The sequence below is a fragment of the Nycticebus coucang genome, chromosome 2, assembly GCF_027406575.1.
Source record: "Nycticebus coucang isolate mNycCou1 chromosome 2, mNycCou1.pri, whole genome shotgun sequence".
NCBI lineage: Eukaryota > Metazoa > Chordata > Mammalia > Primates > Lorisidae > Nycticebus > Nycticebus coucang.
Window position 1 is genome coordinate 37,345,380 of NC_069781.1, and position 12,211 is coordinate 37,357,590.

A 12,211-nucleotide genomic window follows, 5' to 3' on the forward strand; every position below is an offset into this window, starting at 1 on the left:
ATCTATAAAATAAGGTATGTTTTAAAATATACACAGAGTGGAAATTGAGGAAGTGAAGATCTAGTCAAGAAGCCAGCATTGAAGCTTTCAGAATCAAATATGCAAAAAGAAAGCACCATAGAAAAAAATGAAAGAAAGATGAAACTGAAAATAAACAAACAGGATACTAATGAAAGGAAAAATCAAACATGACTGTTGATAAATGTTTATATTACTATAATTCCACCAAAAATACCACTTCTTACAAGGATTGAATGCGAAATTGGACAGGCAATGCTATCAGCTTTATAAAACCCACCTTCATGAAGGCTGAACATGAGTGAGAAAAACAGCCTGTCAGCCTGGACAGCTGGGATTCTTAGAAATAATTTTTTTTTTTTTTTTGTACGAAAGGTTTTTATTGGCAAGGGAGAGATGCTGCAGAGCAGCATCAAGGAGGGGAGAAAAGAGAGAGAGGAAAGGGAAAGAGGGAGAGCAGAAATAATTTTAATTACATAAAACATTTACTAACAAAAATAATTTTAACACATTTACTTAGTATATCCAAAATTTTAAAACCATTTTAAATTTTTCTTAATACAATGAAATATTTATTTGAAAGGTTTTTATATAAAACTGTAAGAAAAAAGCTATTTATTATAGTTATAAAGTGTAACAGTAGGACAATTCAGGATAATACCAGTTTTCATTAATAGCACTTGGTACAAACCTATAAAACTACCAATTAAACAAAGGTATAGGTAAAATCAAAAAAACTATAAATGGATTCTCATCCTTAAAGATATAACACTCAAACTGATTTAAACAGACATGGTATTATTTTGACTTCAGAAAAAAAGTCAATACACTAGTATTGAACAAAAAAATATAGAAAACACACACGAAATTTACAGAATCAAGTAAACAATACCTTTCTACAATATAATCATAGTGAAGATTAATCTCTAAATAATTTACCCCTTTCCCTCAATGAACTCACCCAACATTTTCTGCATCTTCATCACACTCAGCTTTGTATTTGCAAGGTCCACACTTGGAGTGTTTTCTGTGAACTTCTGCCCCTGACCCTTCCTCTTCTGTTTAAAAAGAAAAATCAAATTTTCAACCAAATTTCAACCATACCTGGGATCCTTTCCAGATATGCTTCATGTTTTCAGTAGTCATAATCCTATTTAGGGAGAAAATGCACCCGAGGTTTTGAAAACAGTCACTTCCAAAATCTATCAATGCTTGAGTCCATATATGTTGCCAATTACTGAGTATAACATATTCTTTTTTTTTGAGACAGTCTCGCTGTGTCATCCTCAGTAGAGTGCTGTGCTTTCACAGCTCACAGCAACCCCAAACTCTTAGGCTTAAGTGATTCTCTTGCCTCAGCCTCCCAAGTAGCTGTGATTACAGGTGCCCACCACAAGGCCCCACTATTTTGTTGTTGTTGTTGTTGTTATAGTTGTCATTGTTTGGCAGGCCCAGGCAGGGTTCAAACCCACCATCCCCAGTGTATGTGGCCAGCACTCCAACAGCTGAGCTACACGCACCAAGCCAGAGTACAACATATTCTGTAAGGAAAAATCAATATTGGTGCTAACAAAATAATTTCTTAAACTATGTATACAGGGTCAATACACATATAGTAAGATTGACAATGAAACTACTTTCAAAATAATTACCATTAAATAAAAGAGAGAAAAAAATAGGAGCAATAAATTTAGGCCTGTGATAACTTATCTACTGAAACAGGTATGAGCAGTGCTGATTAGCAGATAAGTGCCTTACCACAATAAAACGTAACTCTCACCTTTTCGTCAAATCGGTCTCACACCTGCTTTTCTAAGTACACAAAAACTAGTATCAAAGTGAAAGAAAAATACTCATCTGCAAATTTTAAAAAGCAAAGAGGTCTTTATAAAGGACTTTCCCCTTCCTTCTACTGGGCCACTTTGCACAACCAAAGATGTCCTGATGCAGAAGTATGTGGGTCCCCTATGACCAGCACCACGAACAGTGAGTATCACTAGTCCCCAACTCAGCTCACATCCCACACTTAAAGGGCTCTAAATTTTTGTGGGTCTCACCTAGAACAGAGCACACCTGATAATCTCAAACTGGACAGGGTGATCAGTTCTGAGGTCAATTAGGATTTCTATTTATTCATGGGATTTCCCTGAATTTGATTTGGGAAAAAAAAATACTATTCAAGGGGTGTCAATTAGTAAAGAAAGTGTTAAAAGGACAGTACACATATCTACCAGACCTGTTTGGCAATAATGCCAAATTTCTGATTTTTGGTGTCTGCCTGCCCTTTAAGTAGAAATCCTTCCCAAATTCTCATGAACACTCCCAAAAAGATTCTAGGAATCATAATCCTAAGTAATTCTGAGGCCTTTGTTTATATATTAATCTGAACAAATCACTTGACCTTTCTAATCCACACTCCCTTAAAAAAGGGTCAATCTACATCCTTAAGGTCAAGACATCCAGTATTGTGTAATATATAATCAAATCTTGAGATCAAGTCTCTCACTTCTTTAATATAGGAACAATGACAGTTTCCTAACTGAATATCTAACTACAGGGGCTAGACCACGTGATCTCATAAAATCCATTCCAGTTCTGGGTGGCGCCTGTGGCTTAAGGTATAGGGCACCGGCCCTATATACTTGAAGGTGGCAGGTTCAAACCTGCCCCCAGCCAAAAACTGCAACCCCCCCCCCAAAAAAAAAATCCATCAGTTCTAAGGTCTAGAATTTATGATGTGATCTTTCACATACAATTATGAAGCTTCTGTTTGAAGGGGTGTCCACTTAAATCAAAATCTATTGTTTGACAGCTTTAATCATATTTTTGTAGCTGAAACTGTCAACCTTGAACTCCTTCCTCTGACAGTGCTAGTCTCTAGGTGACCTTCAAAGTCCCTTCTAATTCTAAAATTTCAGGATACTATGTAATGCAGAGGTTTTGGATATTTTGAAAGGATAATTGCGGTTTCCATTTGCGTAAGTGTGAATTTTACTGAAGTGAGTGTAACTCAAACATTATTTTGAATACAATGGATACTCATTAAAAATTACAGGCTCATTAGACTATGAAATAGATTTGGCATTCTTTTTTTTTTTTTTGTAGAGACAGAGTCTCACTTTATGGCCCTCGGTAGAGTGCCGTGGCCTCACACAGCTCACAGCAACCTCAAACTACTGGGCTTAGGCGATTCTCTTGCCTCAGCCTCCCGAGTAGCTGGGACTACAGGCGCCCGCCACAATGCCCAGCTATTTTTTTGGTTGCAGTTTGGCCAGGGCCGAGTTTGAACCCGCCACCCTCGGTATACGGGGCCAGCGCCTTACCGACTGAGCCACAGGTACCGCCCAGATTTGGCATTCTTAACTCTGATCACTTAAATTCCAGTATATGCTATTACCAAATACTTTTTAAATATCAGAAATACTTAATTCCTATACTACGTATCTGTAAAATAAAATGAAAAACATTTTATTAAGGTTAACTTTAAATTATACCAGAATTATTTTGCCAATCTTCCATTTTCCAGTCTAACTCACTCTGGAACCATATACCCTAAAAATTCCTTATGAGCAAAAATTTGAAGCAAGGGATGGAAGAGAGTTACAAATACTCTAAGCTAAAATTACTTGTGGGAATGATCCTAAGAAGTCCCTTTGATGCAACATCAATTGCACAGAAGCTTCAACATTTTCCCTTTTGTCTAACAATAAACCTTTACTAAAAAAGTGCATGAAACAAGAATGCCTACAGTTGAGGGGCACAGATGGATTAGGGGTGATGGCCAAGTCCTGCCTGCTTTCCTTTTGAGGTAATGAAAATCTTCCAAAATTGACTGTGGTAAAGAACACATAGCTCTGTGACTATACCAAAAGTCACTAAATTGTATACTTTAAATGACAAATTGTATGGTATGTGAATTATATCTCAAGGCTGTTAAAAAAAAAAAAGGTCAAAGAAAGTAAATGCCCTTTCAGAGGTACCTGAAACTTACCTCCTTCTCCAGATCCAGATCCATTATCTGAGAAGAAAAACAAAGAATGAATATGAACATCGTTTCTGCAAATTCTTTTTTATCAAATACTAAAATTTCCTACCAAAAATACAACTGTGATATCAATTATCATACAATCCTTTTCTCATATTTTTGATATCTAAGAGTTTACCCTTATTTTATGCCTCTCTTAAAATACAAATTACTTACATAACTATCTATATCTTGTGCATCTTTGTAGCTCATTAAAAATATATCCAAGTGCCTTGAAGACAGTAAAGATCAATAAATATTATAAAGTAAATAAACAGATAAATATAAATAATCAATTTTAATTTATTCATTTGAAAAGTAAGACAATTTTAATTTTGTTAAAGCTTAAGAGGAATAATGAGTAAGCTGATTTTATTAGAAAGACTGGAAAAGAACTTTGACTCTTGCTCAAAGGTGAAATCTGCTGAGAGACCAAAAGCCAAACAAAAGGTAAGACAACCCCTAAAGTTTAGGAAGGAGAGAAAAACAAGGTCAAGTTTTCATATTACTGACAAAATTAGCTTTCTCCAAGAAATCTAATCAGAAGGAATCTCACCTGACCTATTACTAGTGAAATGAAAAAGAACCTCTCTCAAAGTAATCAGAAAGAAGCCATCAATATAGGAAAAAAAAATAGTTTATAATCCCAAAATAACCAACATATAGCATTAAATATGTTAAAAAGAGGGTTATGCTGTGTATCATCAATATGTAGCCATAAAAAAAAAAAACAGAGAGGGCAAGTCAAGAATTTGACACTTTATCCAGTAATGCCCAGGGAAAAAGAATGCCCTGATCCTAGAAATCCCAGGCCAGTTCTCCAAATTGTTCTTTGGAGTAGAAGAAGATAACATTAAGAACAACAGTGCTCCCTTCCCTTCAGGCTCCTTCATACAATGATCAAATTCCCAGGTACGGTAGAATAGGAGGAATTACCGAAATATACATTATAGGCAGGGGTGGGGGCTCTCCTTGTAATCCCAGTATTCTGGGAGTCTGAGGCTGGTGAATTGCTTGAGCTCAGGAGTTCAAGACCAGCCTGAGCAAGAGCAAGACCACCATCTCTACTAAAAATAGAAAAACTAGCTAGGTGTTGTAGTATGCACCCGTAGTCCCAGCTACTAGGGAGTGTGAGGCATGAAAATCCCTTTATCCCAGACGTTTGAGGTTGCTGTGAGCTATGATGCCACAGCACTCTAGCCTAGGGAAACAGGGTGAGATTCTATCTCAAATATAAATATATATAAATATATTTATTATATATATAGTAAAATCTTCATGGGATTTTATCAAAGTCTTAAATTGTGCTCAATTTGGATTAGGCAACCATAAAATGATGCCTTCCCTCAGCAAATAAGAAGGAAAAGAAACAAGGAAGGAGCAAAAAAAAAGTGGAGGAAGAGAACTCAAAAACCATTTTAATTACCAAGCTTTTCTTAGGGAAATGTCCTCCCCTTCTTACTTCTATTGCACATACATATTACGTGCCAGGCATCATGGTAAATGCTGGGAATAAAATGAGAGATAACACACATTCCCAGTGCATGAGAAGATACCCACTCCCAACTTTTTGTTCAACCCACGTCTAATTGTAATAAATATAAAAATCTAAACATACGCCTCTCTTTATCATTTAGAATCTCTAAACAAATTAAATATGGTGACTACTATGATAACAAAGTAGACTTTTGCTTGTAGACTGTATTTTATAGACTATATGCACACTCTCCCCAGCCCACACCACTCCCTGAGATTATGACATGCCTCCCAATGAGAACACAGTACTTTCCTACTGAGAAATCACCAACCTGGCTAGAGACTAATAAAACAGGTAAATGAAATACAGTATGGTGTATGTACAGAGAAACATACAAGGTGTTAACAAACTAAGCAAGGAGATGTCACAAAAGGAAGACTTCACAGAGGAGAAAGGGCTTAAAGCCAATCTTAAAGCATAAGAAAGGAGTTCTCAAGTGAAAGAGAATATTTGTAGACATAGAAGGGGAGTCCTAAAAGACTAAATGACACTCGCTCAGCAAGTATGTGTAATAAAATCCATATAGGACATTATAACTTAGCTCATTCAATCCTTGTTTAACAACCCCAGGAAATAATATCCACTTAACAATTTAGGGAATTGGGTCTCAGACTTGTCCACGGTCATATAGAAAATAAGAATTATTTACTCTAAAGCCAGATCTTTTAACCCTCGTACAGTCCTCTTTCCAATCCACCACTCTGCCTCCTACATGTTTAACATTCACTGCTTATCAAAGCACTTGATGTCTTAAACACATGCCGCTCATAAGTGATACATAATTAACCTGGGATTGGAATGGACTTCATAGTCCTCTTTAGTTTCTAGATCAATCTATGATACACAATGTACTTAAAGAAGTATGTAAGAACTACACCAAATGATAGTCTTCTAGCCTAAGAACATAACAATTTCTCCAAGCACCTAATTATTTAGTATAAGGTATTTGGCATTGCTAAAATAGAAGTCTGGCCGGCTTTTGCCCTCGGCCTCTAGAAGATAATCTATGTTACACGTGATGGGAGCATCTTTGTTAAGGGAGGGTGATAACCACATCAGAAGTTAGGGTGGGCTCAGTTATAGCCAACAATCTTAGCACCAATCATGCAATTTAGAGTGGAGGCTTTGAGTCCCAAAGTATTAGCGGACCTAGAGCCTGAGATAACCCATATGGACAATCACATTCAATCAATCACATGTACCTAATGAACTCCAATAAAAACTACAAATACTGAGGCTCAGACAAACTTTCCTGTTGGCAATGTTCTGTTTGCATTGTAACTGTATTATACAGTGTTAACACTGCCCATGACTCCACCAAGAAAGAACAATTCCTGGTTTGGACCCCTCCAAGAATCTGCTCTGTGCATCCCTTCCCTTGGCTGACTTTAATGTGTATTCTTTCCCCTGTAATAATCACAATCACACATACAGTAGCTTTCAGTGAGTTCTGTGAGCCCTTCTAGAAAACTATCAACCAGATGGAAATTTAGGGACCCTCTTAATCTCAGTTGGTGTCAGGAGTAAGGACAGTCTTGAGCACTGTGCCCACTAACTTTGTAATTGGTCCTAAAATCCTCATAATTAGTAAAAGGGAGAACTTTTGAGCACCGTAATATACAGGGGAAAAAAGAAAGTAGAAATCACGTAAGAGTAAGTTTCTACTTTCCTACTAACTTCTATATAAGAATTCTGATTACAAAACCTGACCTGCATATCCCTACACTCAAATACAAACAGAAAAAAGGTGTCAGAGAGAACACAGAAGGGTTTGCAAAGAAACACAACCTGGGATACTTCTAATGGCTTTCTACACATATTCCTCTTCACCTCTTCAAAGAACAAAAACAACAACAATAAGATAGATCCCATATCATGCCTCACCCCAAATCTTATTCTGTCTAATGTTCAAACCACACAGCAAAGGACATGCAAAGTCCCCACAGATAAAAAATGTAGTGAGAAGTAATATAATAAATACAAGACTGGAGTTAGAAAGCAACAGCATAAAATGGGGGTAAATATGAGCTCCTCCGGCTTGGCACCTGTAGCTCAGCAGCTAGGGGGCCAGACACATACACCAGAGTTGGCAGGTTCAAATCCAGCCCAGGCCTGCTAAACAATGACAACTACAACCAAAAAATAGCCAGGCGCTGTGGCGGACACCTGTAGTCCCAGCTACTTGGGAGGCTGAGGGAAGAGAATCGCTTAAGCCCGAGAGTTTGAGGTTGCTATGAGCTGTAATGCCACAGCACTCTACTTAGGGCGATATAGTGAAACTCTGTCTCAAAAAAAAAAAAAGAGCTCCTCCACTAGCCCACATAATCACCACCAATCCATACGACGGTTTTGAAAATACATCTCTGACTAAAGTTTTCCTTTTAGAAAATATGGGTAAACTATTTCCAACATTTATTAAGAAGAATATTGTGGAAGAGGAAGGAAGCTGGCTGATGCCAAAGGCTCTTGTCCAGAGGGAGAGATTCTGGACACAAGTGGACTCTGAAGCCAAAGGTGGGAAGCTGAGCTAAAAAAGATAGACAAGTACACATCATGTCTGCTGAGTCAAACTCCAAGTCCAAGAAAGAGGATCCAAGAAAAAAATTCCAGGTACAAAGCCCATTGCCAAGAGGATAAGAGATCCCTCCTTCAAGCGGGAAGCTCACTGTGGGCTCTCTGCAAGCCAGCAGAGAACAAAAGCCCTCTCATTTTACCTCACAGGAGAGAGCCACTAAACACAGGGCCTCCTTCTCCAGGGATGTCCCACTTGTGAGCCTAGGCATCATCCTGTCTGGCATAAAACTGAACAAATATTTTCCCTGCAATTCTGAACTCCCAGTCCACCCATCCCCCCTTGCCTGGCAGTCTGAAGGTCTGCCCCCTGGCAGAGCCCAGAGTATGCTGCAATTCCCTGAGAGGGCTGGGCATCATGTGGGCCACCAGACAGCAGCACAGTAACAATGACTCAAGTGGAAGCTGGGGGGGCAGGGCAGGAAGAGAGGGACATGCAGGAGAGAGATGAGCCACAACAGTACATGGCAGGCAATCTTTTCTGACTCGGTGGCTCACCAGAGGGGTCCAGGCTCCATGCCCTTGGGTTTGCAGAATGGAATTGCCTGTGGATTTCTACCGTCAGGCCACTGGAGACCCTTTGAACTCCCGCTGTTGAGCAGGGATTGTACCGCCCAAGACAATCTAATTAGAACTCTCGACCTGGGAGATTCACCCAGGGACCCTCCAAGGTTAAGCAGCAGTTGTTTTGTAGTGGGAATGGACTGATTCTCTTCCTCCAGCTGTCACTGGTGGGGGTGGGGGTGGGGGACACAGTTGCTTGAATCTCTCTCCAGCTGAGATTTCAGCCTAATACCCCAATTCATTAGGATTAGATGGAGGCTGGCTGACTTCAAGACACAGCCAGCCCGCACTATCTTACCAAGCAGGTCCTCAGAGTCTCTGGCTGCAATTTGGAAAGGAACCTTTATAAGGCTGTAGGGGAAAAAGCCATAATCACAAGCCCCAGCTCACTGGTAAAGGGCTGGTTAACTCTACTTTCTGGGCCCCCCAATCCAGTCTCACCCTACCAGTTTTAATTGCCGAATTACAGAAAATAACTCATGGGGTGGAACCGGCAGAAGAACTAAGACAACCTAAATAATCAGAGCAGATCAACTCTCCCAAGGAATGACAAAGGGAATAAAAGAGAAGATGGGATTCATAGACAAGTGGCTAAATGATCACAAATAGAATTCAGAATATGGATGGCAAATAAGATAAACAGAATGGAGGAAAAGATGGAAATCCAAAGAGTAGTTCAAAAGTTGTCTCAAGAAATTAATGAATTCAAAGTCACCAAGGATATGGACATAATCAGAAAAGATAAAAGCAGATATCAAAGTGAAAAAGTTATTTGAAAGCTTCGAAATATAGTAGAATCCCTCAGAAAGAGTTGGGCAGGCAGAAGAAAGGATCTCATAAATTGAAGACAATGCTTTTGAATAATCTCAAGCATTCAAAGAGGCAGAAAAAAGGAAAACAAGAACAAAACATTCCCTGAGAGAGTTGGGAGATTGTTCCAAAAGATCAAACATCCAACTTATAGGAATTCCTGAAGGAGAAAAGGATGGTCCCTAACGGTACACAGCCACTACTTCAAGAGATTACGGAGGAGAATTTCCCAAGCAATGCAAAAAATACAGAAATTCAGATAGTAGACTGTTTCAGAACCTCAGCAAGATTCAATCCAAATAAATCATCTCCTAGACATATTGCAATTAACTTTGCCAAAGTTAATATGAAAAAGAAAATTCTGCAAGCTGCCAGATGTAAGAAAAGCATCACCTACAAAGGGAGAAATAATAGAATGACTGCAGGTCTTTCAGCCGAAACTTTTCTTTCTTTCTTTTTTTTTTTTTTTTTTTTTGCAGTTTTTGGCCGGGGCTGAGTTTGAACCCACCACCTCTGGCATATGGGGCTGGCGCCCTATCCCTTTGAGCCACAGGCACTGCCCCTCAGCCGAAACTTTTCAAGCCAGAAAAGGATGGTCATTAACCTTCAACCTTCTAAAACAAAACAACTTTCACGATGGTGAAAAGATTAAAAATATCCACTGGTCCTTTGAAAAGCATGACGGCCAAAACACTACCTTACCTATAAATTCTCTTAATTAATGTGAATGGCTTAAATTGTCCTCTAAGAGGCATAGGTTGGCTGACTGGATACAAAAACTCAGGCCAGGTATCTATTACCTACAAGACACTCATCTTACCTCGAAGGATAAAAAAAGACTCAGAGTAAAGTGATGGACATCTATAATATAGGCAAATGGTTTGTGAAGCAAACACAAAACTGTAGCAATTTTATTTACAGATATAATAGAATTTAAACCAACGAAGATAAGGAAAAACCAGGATGAACACTACATATTTGTCAAGGAAAATACTCACTATGAAGAGATTTCAACAATTATCACAAATAATCAAAACCTGTGGGATACTGCTAAGGCAGTCCTAAGAGGGAAATTTATAGCATTAGAAACCTTTATCAAGAAAAGAGAAAGAGAGAAAGTCAACAACCTAATGGGTCATCTCAAGCAACTGGTAAAGGAAGAACAATCCAACCCCAAACCCAGCAGAAGAAAAGAAATAACCAAAATTAGAACAGAATTAAATGAAATCAAAAACAAAAGAACCATTCAGAAATCAACAAAACAAAAAGTTGGTTCTTTGAAAAGATTAATATAATTGATAAACCTTCAGCTAGCCTCACCAGAAACAGAAAAGTAAAATTACTAATAATATCAATCAGAAACAACAAAAGAGAAATAACACATACTACAGAAATTCAAAAATCCTCAATGATTACTACAAAAAAGTCTATTCTCAGAAACATGAAAATCTGGAGGAAATGGACCAATACCTGAAAGCTCACCACCTTCCTAGACTTAACCAGAAGGAATTAGAAATTTTGAATAGACATCTATATCAAGAACTGAAATAGCATCAACTATACAAAATCTCCCCAAAAAGTAAAGTCCGGGACCAGATGACTTCATATCAGAATTCTACCAAACCTTCAAAGAGGAACTAGTACCTATATTACATAATCTTGTCCAAAACATAGAGAAAGAAGGAATCCTCCCCAATACATTCTATGAAGCAAGTATCACCTTGATCCCCAAACCAGGAAAGGACCCAACAAAAAAAGAAAACTATAGACAAATATCATTAATGAATATTGATGCAAAAATATTCAGTAAGATCCTAGCAAACAGAATTCAACAACACGTCAAAAAATTATACACCATGATCAAGTTGGTTTTATCCGAGGGTTACAAAGTTGGTTCAACATACATAAATCTATAAATATAATACAGCACATAAATAAAATAATAAACAAAGACCATATGATTCTATCAATTGATGCAGAAAAAGCTTTTGAAAATATCCAACATCCTTTCATGATCAGAACACTTAATGTTTTCTAAACCTTAAGAAAATAGGTTTAGATGGGACATTTCTCCAACTGATAGAGGCCATCTACAGCAAACCCACAGCCAATATCATAGTGAATGGAGTAAAATTGAAAACATTTCCACTCAGATCTGGAACTAGACAAGGATGCCCATTGTCACCACCACTATTCAACATAGTAAAGGAAGTACTAACCATCACAATCAGGCAGGAGAAGGGGATCAAGGGTATCCAAATAGGGTCAGAGGAGATCAAACTCTCACTCATTGTAAATTATATGATCCTATACCTGGCAAATCCCAGGGACTCAACTATAAAACTCTTAGAAGTGATCAAGGAATACAGCAGTGTGTCAGGATACAAAATCAATATTTACAAATCAGTACCAACCATAGTCAAGCCAAAAATATAGTCAAGGACTCTATTCCTTTTGCCATAGTGCCAAAGATGATAAAATACCTGGAATTTATCAAACAAAGGATGTGAAAGATCTCTATAATGAGAACTGCAAAACCCTGAGAAAAGAAATGTTTACAAATATAAAAACATACCAAGCTCATGGCTGGGAAGAATCAACATTGTTAAAATGTCCATACTACCTAAAACAATCTACAGATTTAATGCAATCCCTATCAAAACACCAATGTCATACTGTAAAGAACT

At 37.9% G+C, this 12,211-nt stretch overlaps 1 protein-coding gene across 1 annotated transcript in view; it reads right to left on the minus strand.

Moving 5' to 3' along the window:
- LOC128569331 (myb/SANT-like DNA-binding domain-containing protein 3) overlaps positions 1-12,211 on the minus strand; it is a 154,020-nt gene that overhangs the window by 56,335 nt on the left and 85,474 nt on the right. Inside the window, exons 4-5 of the mRNA XM_053567510.1 lie at positions 4,010-4,036; positions 980-1,076 (exon numbers count right to left, since the gene is read on the minus strand). Of these exons, the coding sequence (XP_053423485.1) occupies positions 980-1,076; positions 4,010-4,036 (124 nt within the window). The remainder of the gene's footprint in view (positions 1-979; positions 1,077-4,009; positions 4,037-12,211) is intronic.